The following is a 20,567-nucleotide window of genomic DNA, read 5'->3' on the forward strand; positions in this document are numbered from 1 at the left end:
AATAAAAGAAGAAAAACGAAAAAATCTACTGGATATGTGCCAGTACCTGAACCCCGAATATCGAGAGTTTTATGAAAAATTAGAATAAGTTGGAACATTATTAGTAAGTTTAAATTTAAGGAGCATTAAACGGTGTACTTAGCATATAAAACATATTAATAAACATTTTGAATTGATTATAGTTCATTATTAGATACTTTTTTTCAAATCGTAAATCAGCCAAAACATCGCATAGTAATCAGGTGCAACACTGTTATATATTCAGTATATACAACATTGTTGCTGGGATATTTTTTTAAATAATTTTTTTCTGCTTACTCTGTGCAAAACTTGCATAATTTGTTTACACATCTATAACTTTATCTTGTTGTTAAGTGAAATTGATTTTTTTTCAGTGCCTATTTTCATAAATAACTTGTCAATATGTTTTTTTCATCTCTTGCATAATCTCAATTCTGTCGCTTATTACATTGTTGTAGCCCACCATTCAATTTAGATAGTTTAATTCTTTAAAACCTCTGTACATATAATAGCCCAATAAAATAAAATAAAATCAAAATGTAATTCCGTTACAGAGTATTCAAAAATAAACTACATTCATCATCATATAATGATCAATAACCACCATTCATCATAAAAATCATTCAAAGTTCAAAATCGGTATAATAAGTACATTAAAAAATGTATTTTCTCGGCTTTCTAGGTATTATAGAGCAATTTTCTTCATTTTTTAAATCCAAAGTAACTCTAGTAGAGCCCTCTAACTCACGCAATACTAAATATCAAGAATGCTTTAGTTTTGTTATAAGGAATTAATTTATTTATAATAAAATAAAACTGTATGTTTTTTCTTGTTGTAGACTTTTTAAAAAGCTTACCACACGTGTACCTATTAACGTTCAAAATACAAATATTCTCATTTGAAAGCTGTATAATTGTTTAAAAAAGTTCAATTTTTTTATTATAATAAATAACAGTTATAAAGTTATCAACATTTATAAATTATTACTGCTAAAATAAGGGTTTTTTGCAATAATCTCCAATTGTTTATGTATTTCAAATTAGAAACTATTAAGATCTACATTATTTACCTATTTGAAACATTTTTCTTTAAAATCTACAAGGAATCTTTTATTGACAAAAAAATGAATTTTTACACTTTATAATCGTTTAAAAACCAAACAATGTCGGATATTGAAGGAATTGAGAACGAGAAAAATGTTTAATGTTCTTTAGTTACCTATGTCGAAATATCAGGATTTCAGTAAGTATAAATAATAAAGTTAAAAAGTGCAAAATAAAATTCTCCTGTTTTTTTTTTCTCCTGTGATTTTAATATAAATACCTACTATTTTTAGTTTGGAATAAATTACCTATCTTATGGAGAAATCTTACGACTAGGTTGAAGCGCGTGAAGCGACATTCTGAGTGAAATAAAAAAATGTAACAGAAAAAGATAAAAACTGAAGACGCGATTCAACCCTACGTGAACTACAGTAAACGCAATTTGAAATAGAGAAATTGCTCTCAAAATTTTGTGTTTACGATCCTTGAACAAATAAATATGATTATTTATGGTGAGCGTTGAGTGACATGGGTTGGTGGTACAGGTATACATTTCAAAAACCCTTTCAGCTGGGCAAACCAGGGAATACATCAGTGTCGTCGTAATTTTGTGGTCTAATTACGTTGGGTTTTAATTTTTAACATTGTGTGAATTAACCAACTACTACTATTTTTAACGGCCCCACTGGCGCGGTGTAATAAATATTCTTGAAGGTAGGATGTCCAACCATGTGTCTGACCCATCTTATCACAAAGTAAATATTACTACTAATTTTACAGCCCTGTGGAGTTGTACTGTGCTCTCTGTCGTTCTCACTATTATATATATTATTATCTCTCTTTGCCGACGTCTAAATTTTTAAATACCTGAAGCTCGTATCAACACGCGCTTCGACCTAGTCGTCAGATTTCTCCATAATATATGAAAATAAGCCAGAATTCTTAACATTATTCACTATTCAGGTAGGTATAGTCCCAAAGTCATAATATAAAAGGACAAGTCATAAAATTAATATCCGTATCTGCTGAACATGTGTGTCACAAGCTAGTAATAAAAGCAATTCAAAGATTCTTGAAAATTGACTAAACTCTATTGCCAAATCTATCCGCTAAAAAATTTCTAATAATTTTGATTTTTCGGCAGAAAAAAAAAGAGAATTCGGTAGATTAATTTGAAAATTCATATTTTTGATTTTTTGTAGATGAAAAAGAGAGTTCGTTAGATCGGTAGATTTGGCAGGTATTCGGTAGATCTACCGAAAAATCGGTCGCTGTGGCATCACTGCTGATGACTGATGATCGATCGATGCACGATGATCGATGCAAATTTTGGAGACGTGTGGACACTCGATGGACGTTCGATAACCTGCACCAACGAACTGCACAGTCACAGTGCTACGATAAATCGTTGTCGTGTATATTGAGCATACAAGAACTTTACGCTAATTACTATATTTTTGGATATTTTGTAATGTTTTTCCATATTTCCTCGATTATAAAGATAATGGGATCTTCTATAGTTTCAATGCTTTTTTAATAACTAAATTTATGTATGTTTTTCGTTACATCTCGATAAAACATGGTAAGTTAACAGTTTTTGAATTGATTATGTAGACAGCGAAAGTCGAAACGTATTTTTCAAAATGGAAATACACAAAGTGTTCGTGAACAAGAATTGGCAATTAATTTAAGCCGTTGTCAAGGGAACAATGGGCTTAGCTAAAACGATCCTATGTCGTACAAATTTAACGCCAATAAAAGTAAAATATTTGTTTTAAGATGAGGACAGCGGGCACTGTTTTCGATATTAAGTAGTGACTAGTGTTACGACCAAAATTGTGAAAGGACATCAATATGTTACTACATACAGTGCCGGCATAAGCAGGATTACACCGGAATTATAGAACATTAAAGGATCAATGACTTATATTGTTTAAATCGTTATTCATTCCTTACTTGCAAAATCTACAATCTATGAATTACGTTTTCTTTCTAAGGAAAGATTTTGAAGTATGTCAGTTACAGACATATTTCTTTAATGCTTTGTCGCACCAGCAAATCTTAAGCTCCTGACTAAGGCCCGTATTTATAATCGAGTCTCAAGATCTCGTCGAGTCTCGAGACTGACCTTGAATAAAATTTGTGTGTAAACTAAATACAACTTTTATTCAAGGTCGGTCTCAAGACTCGACGAGGTCTTGAGACTCGTCTATAAATATGGGCATTAGTCCAGCTACGCTCAGGACCCCGCAAGGCTGAGCGGCGCCCGCGTGCGGCACATATTTTAGCGCCCTTTAAATCTACTACATCCACTTATGAAATAAATCTATAATTTTTTATTTTTGACGAGCTCTTGCTATATAGCTAATATTGCCAAACCAGATAATTTTTCTTCTGCCATAGTAGATCTCAAATATTTTTTAATTAACTTTTTGAAATTGAAAATGAAATTAAATTTTGAAAATGATCTCTCACAGAAGCAACAGACACAGTTAAAGTGAAAAGAATTCTTAATGAAATATGTTTATATTTGGTAAGGATGAAGTTAGATATTTTCAAATATCTATTGAAGATTATTAAGAGAATTTGATGAGTCAAGTAATGAAAATAATTTTTAAAGCATTTATCTTACTAAATAAATCAGTTGCACCAATATCCGCCTTCGTTTTTACTGGATCAGTTAGGTTTTGTTGAAGAGAAAGACCGTTTTTCAAAATATCATATCACTAAAAAGCCAAAAACATTATCATAACTAAGCATTATGTCAAATATACTATTTAACGAACTTAGTACTTGATCATTATTCTAATACTGTCTATTTTCTATGTTAAAGGTATCATTATCTGCTATACCTATAAGATTCTCACAAATTTTAATTATATAAAATTTGAATAGCTTTATAGCTTTTATTCTACTCGACTATTTTGTATCACTTAGAGGTTTTAGATTTAATTCAGGAACATGAATTTGATAATACTCCTTTTATTTGTGGAAGACATATACGTAAAATTCTTGTACAATATTAAAAAAGTTTACTATTTCATTTGACACTTTAGCGGCATCATTCACTACTTTTAAGCTATGCGCACTGTGCAGTGCGTGAAACAAAAAAAGCTCGAGGGTTATTCTACCCTTATTATGCCCTTGACATCTCGTGTCTTTTATACTTAAGGGCGTAGGAGCAAAATTTCGCGCCAATGTGTTTAAATGCATTAATTTTTTTCGAATCCTGAAAAAAATAATAAGTATTTTTGAAAAATTTAAACGCAGAATAAAAGATTACGTTATTACCGAGGGCCGAAAGTCCCTTAGAATAACAAAAAAGTTTTATGAGATTTTTGAAATTAAAAATCACAATAAATTTTCTCTATTTTTTTCACCCCTGTAACTTATTCAAACAACCATTATCCCGGGAGTAGTCGCGCTCACTTCTGTAACGTCGATAGTCGCGTGTGAGATTCTATCTCAAAATACGAATTTTAAAACAAATTTTTATTTTGTACTATTTTTATCTACTTTTTATATTAAAAATCTATATTTCTAACAATTTTATTAAAAAAAAACAGTGTTAATGGCCACCTGCCAACATCGGCCACCTGCCTAACGGCCAGTTTAAAAATTTCCCAAACCAATATTATGTAGACTACAAAAACTGGCAATACAGTCCACCTTTCTATATCGGCCAATAGTTCTTTCATTTTTAGTGGCCGTTACTGACAAATTTTACTGTACAGTAAAACCTGTGTTAACGGCCACCTGCCAACATCGGCCACCTGTCCTAACGGCCAGTTTAAAAATTTCCCAAACCAATTATATGTAGACTACAAAAACTGGCAATAGCGGCCACCTTTCTGTATCAGCCAATAGTTCTTTCATTTTTAGTGGCCGTTACTGACAGGTTTTACTGTATTACGAAAAAGGATGAAACGTGAGATTCTATCTAACGGCGCGACTACTCGCGGGTTAAAGCTAATTGGCTCTCCCCAAAGCCATAAATTCCACAAAAAGAAGAAGAAGAAAAAAAAATAATTCCTGCGCATTACTACACCCTTCCTCGAGGCACTTACGAAATTTTTTCAAAATTGCAAAATTTTTTATCAAGTTATCGCGAAAAAGGATAAAAATTGAGATTCTATCTCACCGCGCGACTACTCGCGGGTTATAAAAGTTTTCAGGGACTTTCGACCCTCGGTAATATTGCAATCCTTCATTATGCGTTTCAATTTTTCAAAAATATTTATTAGTTTTCTCAGGATTTGGAAAAAAATGAATGCATTTAAAACACATTTGCGCGAAATTTTGCGCCCTAAAATTTAAATTTTGTAATGGTTCAACTACAAAATTAAATCGTCCTTCCCCCTGTAGTGTCAAATATTAGGTAAAAAACTAAAAAACTCCCTTGTACTTCAACTTTTTTTTAGAATTATCGTTTAATACTATATATCGCAAACTTATGCTTGTTTGTTTTTTATGACAGGAATCTGGGATACAGTCCATAATTATTGAATAATATTTGGAACTATGCACCATACCATCCATACCCAATATTATTTTTTACTTTAGAAAACATTAATTCTATCATTTACGGATAAAGCAAAATAGGTATTCGGATATTATTATTATTTTAAATATAAAATAAAATTTTAATTATTTTCAGTAATAACACAATATTTGATTTTTGAGATTTCTCTCGATGTTCATGAAAAAATTTAAATTAAAAATTGTATAAAAAATCATTATCTCATTTGAAATATATATTTCTTATTTGCCAAACCTTCGGTTTGGCGCCCTTTTGGGGTTGCGCCCGCGTGCGTCGCATGCGTTGCACGTCCGGTTACGGGGGCCCTGGCTACGCTTAATATAGGACCCCCTTAAGTCTCACTTACGTTGCACCATAATTTTCGATTCTTATCTAAGCACGTCGTGACTGAGACAACGTTTATTATGCAACCCACGTGGCAATCCATTGTGGCAAACTGAAAATTGATCTAAGACTTAATGGTGCAACGCGAATGTTTCGTAATCTGAGCTTAAGGCACGTCTTAAGCTTACGATATGTTGGTGCAACTAGGCATAAGACACATACTGGATTTTAGCTTATAGGGTTTTATGCTTGGTAAGCTTAAGCTTAAGATGTGCCTTAAGCTTCGATTACGAAACATGCGCGCTCCATTCACCACATCTATAGATAAAAATCACTCTACTGCACAACAAGTCCATCGAATAGTAAATGAAATATCAAAAACTCTCGAAAAACATTCATTGTAAGCAAAAAATGTTCTATACATTTTTTTGATAAAAGTAATAGTTTTCGATTTATTCGCTATCGAAAGTGTTAGTTTTATATCGAAAAAATCAATGTTTTTCTTTTGTTATTATTTTCAAAATTTTCAATGTTATTATTTTTAAAAGGTTTCAATCTGTGTATTTTTGGGTAGCTCACCATGTTCTTGTAACACTGATGATGCGTAACAGAAAACGTTTTGTTTCTATGTTTGTAGCCTTATAGGGGCTTTTTAAACTAATATACCTTTTACCAGGACAAAAATTTTTTATTAAATTTTACTTAATGTTTTTCGATATATGTACTCATTTTCGGTTCACTCAATTTTTTCAAAATTTTTTCAAACCAAGTTCTTGAGAATTAAATAAACTACAATGTTATATTGAAACATATTTTCCTATCTCTGATGCTTATTGTTATTCGCTTAACTCCAGTGTTTTAAAAACTAATCATTCTAAGCCAGTCAAACTTCTAGAATCTATTAATAATGCATAAATAAATAAGAATGAATAAGGCCAATGACTAAAAACACCGCTAATTTACATTATTATGCGTCCAATTGTTTTCCCCCTTTTTGTTTTTTAAAAAAATATAGTCCGTCTAGAAAGTATCTGGAATTTTATATTTTTCCTAATTTTAATAGATTTTCTTTTTGTAACATTTTAAGACAAAAGTAATGCGTCAAGTAGGTTGTGCCGATAGTAGGTTATGGACAAAATCGCATGACAACACCATCTGTCAAATATTGTTATTTGTAAACAGACTTAAGATTTGTGAAATAATGTCGCAAGTAGAAAAAAGAAAAGTGGTGGAATATTTGTATAGAAAGGGTGTCCGAAACGTTAAAAATTTAGTGCAACTGACTGAACTCGGAAAAGTGCATTGTATGAGACAATAAAGAGGATTAAAAATGGCATAGATTATGAGACATAGACCAATTTCGGGTAGACCGCGTAAGATTCGCGGAAACAATTTAAATGCTTTAGTGGCTTTAGGACGACAAAATCCGCGCCTAGGGTTTCGTAAATTAGAGAACAGATTTGGAAATTAATGAAGAATAAAAGTGTGCCTAGAAACTGTCCGCATGTCACTGAAAAAGCAAGGCTACATTTCAAGGAATCCAAAAAAAATCCCCACATGGACACCTTTGCAAAGGCAACGAAGAATAGGTTTTTGTCAACGTTTTCGAGAAATAATCTTAATAATATCTGAGGAAAGTTGTTTCCAGCTTGATGCAAATCATCTAAAAGTCCTATCAAGAGAAAATGTTACCGTTCAAATTTCCAAATTTCCCACTAAAATAACGGTTTGGGGAGCAATATCTCAGCGTGGTGCTACACCTCTCTGTATAGTTAATGGTACTGTTGATAGTGCGAAATATTGTGACATCTTAAATGGTTTTCTTCTTGAAACGGCTCATGTTTTATATCCAGAGGGGTGGCGTTTTCAGCAAGATAATGCAAGATGCTATACTTTTGCTTATACTCAAGCTTGGATGCAAGAACACGAATTGGCAACAATTCCGTGGCCAGCAGTATCTCCAGATCTTAGCCCCATTGAAAACATATGGGGACTGATGAAGATTGAAATGGAACGAGCAGCGCCACGAGATAAATAAGGTGTGATTCGGTCAGTTTTACAGGCCTGGAACACCATTACCGAAAATTATGGCCTTGACCTAGTTTCGGGTGTACCTGGACGTTTAGTTAAGTGTTTAGATTTAAATGGAGGTTGTATAACTAAATGAGATGAATTATTTGTTGAAATTTTATATTTCAAGTGATAGAAATAAATACCGTAAAATTATAACTATAACTTCTTTTTTCCGGATACTTTCTAGACGGACTATATATTGATCTTTTAACCGTAACTTTTTTATTTTTTACTTTAAAAAGTTTGATAAAAAAGAATTTTGTAGGCTTTTACAAGATCTATAATCCTATTAATACTAAATATTTTTAAAATCCTCAGTCGCAAAATGAAGTGGCTTTGAAAGGGTTGGTAAAGGTGGTTTTTGCAGGTTATTACAAGTCAATAGCTCACTCAATTTTTGCCGTAGAAAAAATTTTTGCAAACCAGGTTCTTGGGAACTAAATAAGCTACAATTTCATATTTAAACATTTTTTTCGTATCTCTGATACTAATCTTGCTATTCTGAAGAAAAGGCCATTTTCTTCCAAACTACAAAAATTCGTTATTCGCTTTTAACTCCATTTTTTTTTAAACTAATCATTCTAAGCCGGTCAAACTTCTAGAACCTATTAATTATACATAAGTAAAAAAGACCAAATAAGCTCAATTACTAATTTTAATTAGGGTGGTGATTGGGGGTTGCTTCCGAACACTCTTTCGCTGAAAACATTAGGGACTGATATTCTTTTCATTATAAGTAACTTAATTTTTGAGCTAGAGACTTTTTTTATTTCTGGAGATAGATATTTTTAAATACTTTAAATTAGTTACAAGTTGTCCTCGAAAAATGCATAGTTTTCCCGTCTTTTGACTTTGAAACTACAATATTTAGCATTTGATTACTATTGGCCTTAAAGAAAATAAAAAAAAGGTTTTGTTTACTTTTTCAAAAGGTACATTTTTATTAAGTAAAGTTGTTTCGATAACTTTTGGAGTTATTAGCAGAAAACTTATTAAAAACATGGATTTTTTCTATATAAAACTAACACTTTCGATAGCGAATAAATCTAAAACTATCAATTTTATCAAAAAAATGTATAGAACGTGTTTTGCTTAGAATAAACGTTTTTACCAACTTTTGCGATTAAAATATAATAAAAAATTTCCACCCCCCGAGATGGGGTGGTAACCACCCCCATGGTAAAAGCGCCTTTCGGCATGATATAGATTTTGATCCTTGTATTATACACTACTTATTCTTAAATTTTCAAGCAGATCGATCCATTCTGTAAAAATTGCGAGGTTTTGTCCTATTTGAAGCTTCATTACTTGGACTAAAAGACGAATAGGCTTGACATGGGCAGCAGCGTCACTAGTATGATATATTATGTCAAAAAATCAACCTGTCTCGGGATTTTTCCTTAAGTAGCTGGCTTACGAAAAACGAATTTATTCCAAATATTTGCACCATACTGTATACGTAATAAAAGGTATCTTATCCTAATCATTAAAATAAGATTATGATCTCTATAATTTGTATAAATGAATTTAACAAAAACCTATGATTTTGACTAAAATTTAATAATTATGGGATAAATGTAAAATATAATCACTGTTGGTACAGTTATTTATCTTGATACATGCAGGTTACTTCGGATTACTGTCTATTAATTTCACGGAGAATCGGGATCATGAAAGCCGAGTATAACTCATACATACATCAAATCTGAGATATACAGATATCACGTCCGTTGTCGGAGGAGTAGCCACTGTATTTACATTACCAATGTTACCTTTATGGGAACCAACGAATGCACAGCGAGCGGTAGGTAAAGGTATTTATGTAGGTACTTAAAAATCGCTACCAACTACATTTGGAATGATAAAATCTACTCTGATTCTGATTCCACTTTATGCATCACGATCGGATGACGGATGATGAAAAATCCATTCGGAAACGTTCATCCTTTTCTTAAGGAAGATTGCTAATCACGAATCTACCAGTAACGAACTAAAGTAAGATGTCGACGAAACGGATACGCTATCACTCCTGATTGTTCCTTCTAAGATTGTTCAATAGTTGTTTGAACATTTAAAAATACAAATGAATACTTTTTGCAACTAATAATATGTATATGTTCATTTAAGATGTCATGACAATTTTATTTGATCACCCGAAACCGTATTAGTCCATACAATTCTTCTTCTACTTTTTCTTTAAATGCTGTCTCCCAATCGGAGGTTGGATATCTTCATCACTATCTTTATCTACGACTGCTCTAAAGACTTCTGCATTTAAACCAGTCTCTCAGGCACGTAGCCAAGGGAGGGGGCCATGGGGTCCGGATCTCTCCTAAAACTTCCTCGGCTTTTGTGCCAAGGCAGAAAGTTTATCTCCAAGTTATTATTAATATTTTTGAAAAAGTGAACGTAATTATTATTATTTTTTACTAGGATTATTTCTGTTTTTATTCAGTGTACGGATCAACTTATATCCAATTTAAAAATCAGATTTAGCAAAAACTAAAGTATACTGTCAGCATTTCAAATTCTTTTACCTGCATTTGCCTCTACAGAAAAAGCCAAATTGCTAGAAACTTTGGCTGCCTATTATTCCCACGATACTTCCCTTGCAGCAATTCAAGCTGAATATATGTTATGGTGCAACTGTAATACAATATCATCTTTGGAACCAAATACCGAAGTTCTCCACCTAATGGAACATTGTAATAAAGATTTTTTCCAAACATTTACAAATTCCTTGCATTTTTGGCAACTATACTTGTCACAAAAGGATAAATGAACGAAAGATAATAAGGTTAATACTGGATTAGGTTAGAATCGAAGAACAAGAGTATAGAAGGAGAACGAATAAAGACATTCTAGAAGAATTAAATGGAGAAGATATAGTAACGAAAATAAAAGTACACAGAACCAAATGGCTGGGTCATATATGGAGACAAGGACCAGAATCAGTATCAAAAGCTATGATATTATGGCAACCAGAAAGAAAACGGAGATGTCGTCGATCCAGATCGAAATGGTTAACTGTAGATGAGTACCTAAGAGAGCCGGAATTACAAAATGGAAAGACAAGGCAATAGGCCGGAAGAAATGGAGACATATTAGTGAACAAATACAATGATCATGGGGACTGATCCACCCCATAAAATGGATTTAGAAAGCGAAAGCGACGAAACCCCACATGGGGTGTTAAGCCATATACTATACCTATCACAACGGTTAGTGTAGAACCTTCATTCTCAACAATGAAGCCAGTAAAAACTTTACCAAGATACACGATGGGAAACGAAAGACTCAGTTTATTAGCTCTTTGTTCCATTCATTGGAACGTCGAAAGCCAGATATATAGATATGTATCAAATCATCATTACATATGTCACAGAGCGAATAGCATAGCTGAAGTGCCATATAGCCAGAATGAAGAACGGTGGTGAACCCAAAGAATTTCAGTGTGGAGACCAGGATTACACGATGGACAGACAACGTCAAAAGGGTTCCTGGGAATTGGTTGCTGGAAGCCCAAGATCGACAAAACTGGAAGAAATTAGGGGAGGCCTATGTTCAACTTTGGATGTAGAAGGGTGGATGATGATGATATATCAGAGAACCAAAAATTATTGGGTAGACAGCTCAATAGAAGACCAGGTGTACTTTTTTCTACGGAATCCTATATTTCGTTAGTAGTATAGATAAATCCCATCATCAGAGACAATAAAATGATATTAAAGATACAATGGTGAAATTAGGTATTACAAACAACCTATTTTACTAGGGTGAGATTGTCGTCATACAGATGTTATATCTTAGTAAAATAGCCAACACTTGTTATTGGAATTTTTAAAATATTAAATTGGTTGTTTCAAATTTTGCATATGGATCTAAAATTTATTCTGAATATTTTTTCAATACCTTATTGTCTAATCTAACAAAGATATTGAGTTGTGTCTGGACCCCCTCAAGATCATTTTCTGGCTACGTGCCTGCAGTTCCTTAAATTCTTCAACCATGGCACTCTCACCATGGTAGGAACATACATACATAAGGCGGAATCAAATCTGAAGAGAATAAAAAATCATCCAGAGTTGGAAATGGTACTAGATGCAATGCAACTTAAATATAATATTGAAAATCCATTTAATGTCTATCCAATAAGGAACGAATGGGAGTTAAATAAAACGAATCTCATAATGACAAACCAGTGCTGATATACATCTTCTTCTTTAAGTGCCGTCTCCTAATCGGAGGTTGGATATCATCATCACTATCTTTACTGTATCTACCGCTGCTCTGAAGAGTTCTATAGAACTGCATTTAAACCAGTCCCTTAAATTCTTCAACCATGACACCCTCCTTCTTCCTATACTCCTTCCGTCTCTTTTATTTCCCTGTGTTATCAGTCTTAGCATTTCATATCGCTGTATCCTTATTACGTGTCCCAGATATTGTAACTTTCTTATTTTTATTGTGTTTATTATTTTGTATTCTTTGCCTATTTCTCGCAATACTTCTGCGTTCGTTTTCTTTTGTGTCCATGTTATTTTAAGTATCCTTCTCTATCTTTATCTTTATCCTTTAAGTTCTTGCTTCAATATATATATATATATATATATATATATATATATATATATATATATATATATATATATATATATATATATATATATATAGCTTTCTAGTCCATATTGCAATATCGACAACACGTAGCATCTCAAATCTCTTACTCTCACTTCTAATCTAAGGTCTTTGTTGCAGAGAATTGTTTTCATTTTTACTGACGCATTTCTTGCTATTTTTATCCTGGCCCTTATTTCTGTTGTTTGATCATTATTGTCTGAAATTCAGGTTTCTAGGTATTTGTATTTATCAACCCTTTCTATCGGTACATTTCACAAATATGTGATTGTTTGTGTGTTTGTTTTCTTAGTTATTATCACGTATTTGGTCTTTTTATATTCATTTTCAGTTCATATTCCACACAGAAGCTGTTTATTTTGTTTAGTAGTAATTGGAGTTGTTCAGCAGAGTTTGATATAATCACGGTATAATCTGCATCTTTTATGTTGTTAATAGATCTTCCGTTAATGATTATTCCTTCACTTTGAAATAGTAATGCTTCTTCAAAAATGGCTTCACTATATACATTAAATAGTAATGTAGACATAATACATCCCTGCCTAACACCTCTCCTGATTTCAATTTATGGACTGGGTTCGTTATCTATTACAATTTGTGCTCTTTGATTCCGGTAAAGGTTTGTGATTATTTGTATGTCCATTTTATCTATGTTTTTTGTCTTTAGAATTTGAACTAATTTTTCATATCTTACTTTGTAAAATGCTTTTTCAAAATCAACGTAACAAACATGCACATCCACGTCCATATCTATGCATCTTTGAGCTATCACATTAAGAGCAAAGAACCCCTCTCTGGTGCATAGTCCGTTTCTGAACCCAAACTGGCTATCGTATATTCCTTCTTCTAATTTTTTATTTATACGACCATGTATTATTTTCAAGAATAATCTGAGAACATGACGTATTAGCATTGATTGAGGTATTGAGTGATTAATATTAATATTTATTATTAGTATTTCAATCAACGGTATTAGTGATATTGTTCTGTATTCACTGCAATCTTTCGCGTTTGTATTTTTAGGAATATCACAAAAGGTAAAGAGTAACCATTGTTTTGGTATGTTTCCTGTTTTATACACTGCGTTAAACAAGTCTACAATAATGTCTAAGGTTTTGGTCTGGACCTACTGCTTTACCATTTTTGCTGTTTTTTTAATGTCGTTTTAATTTCCTCTTTTAATATGTTAATCTGCTACTTCTACTTCCATCTGTTTTGTTCTATTGTCTTTGAACAATTCATCTATGTATTATGTCCATCTCAACACAAGTTTCTCATTTGTATCTTTTAGTATTCCTGGTTTTTTTTTCTAGTCCATACAATACTAAGGCTATTTATTTGTGTCATCTTATGCAATTTACTACTTTATTTGGGAATAAGCCATAATTTAAGTTTAAAATTAAATTTATTTGACCTTTCGGTTTCGAGTTCGGAAAAACACAAAACGTTAATAATTTAAACAAATTTTGTTTTAGTGGTTTGGTAAAAAACTCTTCAAATAATTTAATTTTGTCTGACTCATTCACATTGACAATTCAGACGTATGTTATACATTTCACCGTAGACTAGATGACTAGAAGTTACGTTCCTGGGACAACTTTATTGGAAGACAATTATAAAATCATAACATGTGATTTGTTTTTGAAGATAATGTTAATGACGACAACCACATACAATGATGACAGTAAATTTCTCGTGATAGTGACCCCATAGTAAATCACGAGGAAAAACCCGGGGAAACACTATGGTACATTCCCGTACTATCCTGGTACGGTACGTACTTGGTTTTACATTTAGTATACTCTTAAAATTAACACCAAACCCTAATTTTATATGTATCTTATTTTGTAATATAAATGATGTGTCCTCGACAATCGACAATCGTTACAGCAACTGGAGATTTAGATAAACGAATAAAACCATAAGTATAGGAAATACTTTACGGCCATTTGGTATATTATAATGTAGCAGGCTTCTTGTGTTATTGATCTATCGTTTTTGAAACGGACTGTACTCATACAATATATCCGATATATTAATATGTCAAGAAAGTCATTAGTAATTATAATAAAAAATCCTATTGAAGCGAAACCTCTCATGAGCTGCTTCCATTTATGTCACGGGTATATTATCCGTGCTATACAATTGAAAAAAACCACTGAGTCATAACAGTGCTTAACTTGATTACCTTTTAATAAATATAATTAAAAAAGATGTTACCACATCCAAAAATGATTTAGTACAGGCCCTCTGGCACTTCGTTAAACGCTCTTTCATTTGACTTTTCGCCGTACGGTCATGGGTGTCAATCAGATTAAGAGATTAAAAGTACTTTTAAAACGAGATGACTTCAGTGTTTTGCATCATTGTACGTTTTTATTGTACGTAGTGTAAACAAAGCAAAAAGGGCCAGCTAGGGATATAAAGAAGATGAACACAGTGTTATTTATCCTTTTAAAAATTAACGAGTTATTCACCTTGCAGTTCTAATTTACCGAAATTTTGTTTCTACACACGAAATGAATCAAGTCGTTTAAGAAATAAAAGTAAACTACTAAAAATATAACATTTTAATTAGGTACTTTATTTATAAAAGTGTTAAATATATTGGGCAATCGTTTTCCAAATTAACAAATACCCCAAATGTAATCAGTTATTCACTTATACTATACATAAGTACTCAACTTGAATTCAGAATTAGATGTAACTAGATACCAAAAAGAAAATCAAATCTGAAAACCTGTAGAAAACCGGATGAGAGAAAATAAGATAAATAAATTGTGCACAAATAAACTTACTTAAAAAAACTATAATATGGTTATGTTGGAAATATATCTATTAAAAGTTAATTAATTTTATTCTTATCCATAGATATTAAGTATGGACATATTATGCATTCAAGTAGATAGATCATGCTGAAGAACTTATTATTTCCGCTGCTAAACTTCTAAAAGAAATAAAATAATATTTTTATGCGATAAATATTATGCAACTTTTAGCATTAGAAATAATAAGTTCTTCAGCAGTAGAAGTATGATCTATCTACTTGCATGCATCATATATGTCCATACTTCAAATCCATGGATAAGAATAAAATTCATTAACTTTTAATTCTAGCATTACTGCTATAAGCTAACAGTCTATTCATTTACATAACAGTTTCTCGATTTTTTCAACTTTATTTGTGGTGTTATTCTGTTCAGCCATTAATTCAGCCATTATTTTTATTGTTTATTTGTGCACATAATGAATTCCTAAATGGAGGGCCAGATCTGACCAAACAACTATTAAAACTAATTAAAAATTAGTAGTGGACGACCATTAACAGGTAATGGATTGTAGATACTTGGGTGTGGAAATATCTAGCGGCAGGCATCTGTGGCAAGAAACAAAACAGCAGGAAGTACCGGCGCTAGAGTATAAGACGCCTGCCTGCAACACTAGCTTAGGCGTTCTTCGGTTTTTTAATTAGTACTTTGTTATAGCACCAGCAGAAAAAAAAACTCAGTTTGGTGGCCCCCAAACAGGGGCGCGCTCCTGCAGTGCATCCCTTACAGGCCCGTTATCGCCGGCCCTGACAGTAGGCAACGAAAGCAGCGAGAATATCTAGTTTCCTGAGGGATATAATCTGGCTGAATAAATATATGAGCACCGAAAGTAAAGTCCGTATTTATAAGACATGTGTTAATTGTTCGTAAATATTTAAAATAACAAAATTGCATCCCTATAAAGTACAATTTGGTACAGGAACTTAATGAAGACGATCCAAATCTGTGACATTATGTTGAATATATATTTAACAATAATCCTAATAGTTTTAACCAAATTCTTTTTTCTGGTGAGGATACTTTCCATTTAAATGGCACGGCCAATAAATAAAACTACATGTACTGGTCAGATGAAAAGTCTTCATTGGATAGTTGAGCATTGATGGTTGGATGGCAGTATCGACAAAAGATCAATGTGTGGGCAGGAATTAATAATAATACCATTATTGGACCTTATTTTTGGGATAGAACCATAACAGGTGAAGAAAACTGAGAATTTTTAGAATTGGAGTTAATTTCAGAATTAGCCCAGACTCTTTCCTGATGATATAAATCCTCATCTCGTGAATAGATAAATTTGGTTTCATCAAGAACATCCCTTCATTATCTTACGTTCGTCATTTTCTCGACAATACATTTTCAAATCGTTGGATTTAAAGAAGAGGAGATATCGAATGACCAGCAGGATCCCCAGATTTGACACCTCTGGATTATATTTTATGGGGATGGATTATACTTTACGCGCGCACTGTATAATATTTTGCGAATCACAATAGTAGTTTTTAAAGCTGCTACCAAAAATAAAGGCACAAAAAAAACATAGTTTTCAAACTGACTTAAAGGAGATCGAATAGAAATTTATATCTGTTACCATGATACCATCTATAACATAAACGGAAATTCTCCTTTTAAAGTGATAATTCTGCTTTTTATGTTTTTTTAGACTACGACTAGATCTTCCGCTTTATCTTCTCGATGAATCCTTGTTACATATTATAGCGACCGAATAAGCACCATTCCAGAATTCTTCTGTGTGTGCACGTAATTTGTTGGCATTTTTATCAATGTTACGGCATATCAAATTGAAGGCTTTTAAACCCTAATTTTACGCCGCTTAATAAAAGAGAAAAAAAGAAGAAGCGTCTAGCTCGCAAAAGACAAAGAAGAACGAAGCACTTACGAGGTGCGGCTCCATAATTTATAAGTGGCCAGGCCCCGATAGTTGTTAACAGCTGCTTTGTAGATAAAAAAATAATCGATACTTTACTTATTTGAGTATTCGAGAGTTATGGGTTAATAATCCATTACATAGATCATTATATAAGTTGGTTGATTTTAATATTGTTAATGATTTGCTGTTCCTTGTGTTTATACAGCATGTCTAGATAGATATAATGGCAGAAGCTACAAAATGGAAAAGAAATAAAACATACTTAAAATTATTATTTTTTAAGTTTTAATAAAACACCATCAGTGTTACAAGCCAAACATGCTGTGCCACCCAAAAATACAAAAGTTAAAACCTTTTAAAAGTTGACTAAATGTCTTACATAAATAGATACATTATAAAATCCAAAGGATGGATATAATCCCTTATGATTCCCACACGTTGTACGTGGGTTACTCATCACAATGAACTAGGTGAAAGGCCTCAATGTGATGACCTAATTATTATCTAGCAACCCACGTACGACGTGTGGGAGTCGAATGTTGCCCTAAGGCCATATCCATAGGGATTATATCCATCCTTTGGATTTCATAATGTAACTACTTATGTAAGACATTTAGTCAATTTTTAAAAGGTTTTAACATTTGTATTTTTGGGTGGCTCAGCATGTTAGGCTTGTAACACTGATGATGCTGTTTTTTATAGAGCGAAAACGTTTTGTTGTGATATTTGTGGCCCTTTTAACGGTTTTTAAATAAATATACCTTTTACCACGAAAAAATTTTTCATTAAATTTACTTGTAATTAATGGTATACAGCCAGCTACAGGAAATTCTTCCTTGTGAATATTATTTTTTAATTAGTTCGATCCTATATCTATTATTTAAAAGAAATATATGTGTACAATTTAACAGTAACAAAAACATTTTAAATTTTATTATATCTTCAATTCCACACGATAATTTGATTACTAAGAGACAGATAAAATTAGTATGAGAAAAACAAAAATGACAAACGCAGATGACCCCAGACGTATAACTAAGTGGCAGTGAGATAGATCAAGTCCAGGAATATATCTACCTAGGCCAAATCCTGAAACTTGACAAATTAGAACCAAAGTGCGGAAATTTGGGGACAGGATTTGGAAAATTTAGTTGGATACTTAAGAGCCGCAAAATACCCCAATACTTGAGGAGCAAAGTGTTCAACCAGTGCATCCTTCCTATCATGACATATGGGTGTCATGACATACGACTGTCAGATAAAAAGAACGACTGGGTAAGATCAACAACAAAAGTCGAGGACATAACAACAAAAATTGCCAAACTTTAATGGAGCTTCACAGACCACACTGCTAGACCAAAAGACCAACGTTTGAACGCCGAACGCAGCAATATAACATTGGAGACCTTACCAAAGTAAACGACCAAGAGGAAGACCACATATAAGATGGGTTGATGATATTAAAATAATCTTCTTCTTCTTTAAGTGCCATCTCCGCGACGGAGGTCGGCAATCATCATAACTATTTGTACTTTAGAGACGGCTAAATGAAAAGTTCATTTGATGTACATCCGTACCATTCTCTCAGCCACGATATTCTGCGTCTCCCTATGCTTTTTTTCCTTGAATCTTTCCCTGCAGAATCAATTGGAGCAAGTTGTATCTCTCTCCACAATGAAAATTGTAAAGTGCATAATGATGTAAAAAACAGCGTTATAAAATGACAGATAGTGAAACTAGTTATTTAAAACGACATCTGATGTGAAGTCACAAAAAATGCATTGAACCTACTCTGTCAAAAATATATTTATATTTTTTTGTTCCTTTATAAATTTTTGTTGAAGTAGATTAAATTACACTTGGTATGATAAAAAAACATTCAAATAATTTTTTGTTGCTATTTATTAACACTTTGTGATATCGTTGACAGAATAGAATGCATAACATCACCGATTACCGATAAAACGAAACTTGCCGCCAAGCAATTTTACTCGTAAATGAATCATTTTCTTGAATTTACGACTCTATTTTGACTTAAATCGCTGTCTGTATCAAGTTATTTTTATATGGCACTCTATGTATTTTTAATTTTGTTATCTTTTTTGGTAACTAATATTTCTATTTCGACAAAAAAGTATATCTACTAAATATATTATTTTTCAAACTCTTTCAAACTAGTTTGACAAACAGTTTGAATTTTTAAACCTCTAACCAGTGACCAGTTTGTCTTGACTTGAATTATTTGAGAGGATTGACTTGAATTTGATTAAGTCAAACTCAAGTCAATTTCAAACATTTAAGTCAAACTTGTTCAACTCTTCAGGTATGGTAACATACTGTTTCTATAAAAAAATATCATCCCGGCTTTGGAGCCGTGCTTACAGAGTTTTCGTCTGGGCAAAATAATACTTAAAGCTAAGAATCGAACAGATTAACATAAATTATTTTTAAACAGTTTGTTTACCAGGATCATTATGGAATCATTAAATAATTTAATATCACTTTTCTTATATCTAATTATTTTGATTTTTTTTTTTCAGGTGGGAGATCGTCTCTACGTTGGAGCTCCTGGCAGTTATTATTGGCAAGGTAGATAAGATTTTTTTTGGTCATTTATATCTTTACAGGCTTCTAGTGAACCGTAGCGCAAAAAGTATCCAAAAATTTGGCAAATCTCTGTTTAGAAAATACCCAACCGAAATTGCTCTTCTGTTTCAGGCCAAATGTATTCCATAGATGCCCATGCTCATTTTAACTATACACCTGGAATTTTCGGAAATGTGGGCTATGGCGCCAAAGGTACCTTTCCAAAAAAATCGAAAAACTATCATCTAATCACTTCTCACACAATACTTACCCCAAATGACGAATTAATCACAAATAAAGCTTTTAAAATTGAGTTTTTTGTTACAGGATAGTTTAGATTTACACGTATACCTTAGTTTCCATCTAAAAATAAGGCTTGTGAACTGTCATTGCAATGTTTTTTAGCTAGATCTTTTTTAGCTTACAGAATCATGCATAAAAAGTATAAAACTTATGTAAAAAATACGCAAAAACATAGACCTCAGTTAAAGCAATAAAAGTCATCATCATCAGTGGTGCTATACAGCCCTATGAAAAAGTCTCGACCTTCCCAAGTCTATTACGCCAGTCAGTCCTATCCATTGCCAACCGTTGCCAGTTTGCTGCGCCTATTTTTCTCCCATCC

General features: G+C 32.4%; 1 protein-coding gene across 3 annotated transcripts in view; it reads left to right on the forward strand.

Annotated features, from left to right (window-relative positions):
* LOC114327482 (integrin alpha-PS2) overlaps nucleotides 1–20,567 on the forward strand; it is a 673,912-nt gene that overhangs the window by 536,441 nt on the left and 116,904 nt on the right. For 2 of the 3 annotated variants that reach the window (XM_050646911.1, XM_050646913.1), the window contains exons 6-7: nucleotides 19,897–19,945; nucleotides 20,075–20,155. In XM_050646911.1, the coding sequence (XP_050502868.1) occupies nucleotides 19,897–19,945; nucleotides 20,075–20,155 (130 nt within the window). The remainder of the gene's footprint in view (nucleotides 1–19,896; nucleotides 19,946–20,074; nucleotides 20,156–20,567) is intronic. The other variant, XM_050646912.1, reaches the window with a different exon arrangement.

This window comes from Diabrotica virgifera, chromosome 3 (assembly GCF_917563875.1).
Source record: "Diabrotica virgifera virgifera chromosome 3, PGI_DIABVI_V3a".
NCBI lineage: Eukaryota > Metazoa > Arthropoda > Insecta > Coleoptera > Chrysomelidae > Diabrotica > Diabrotica virgifera.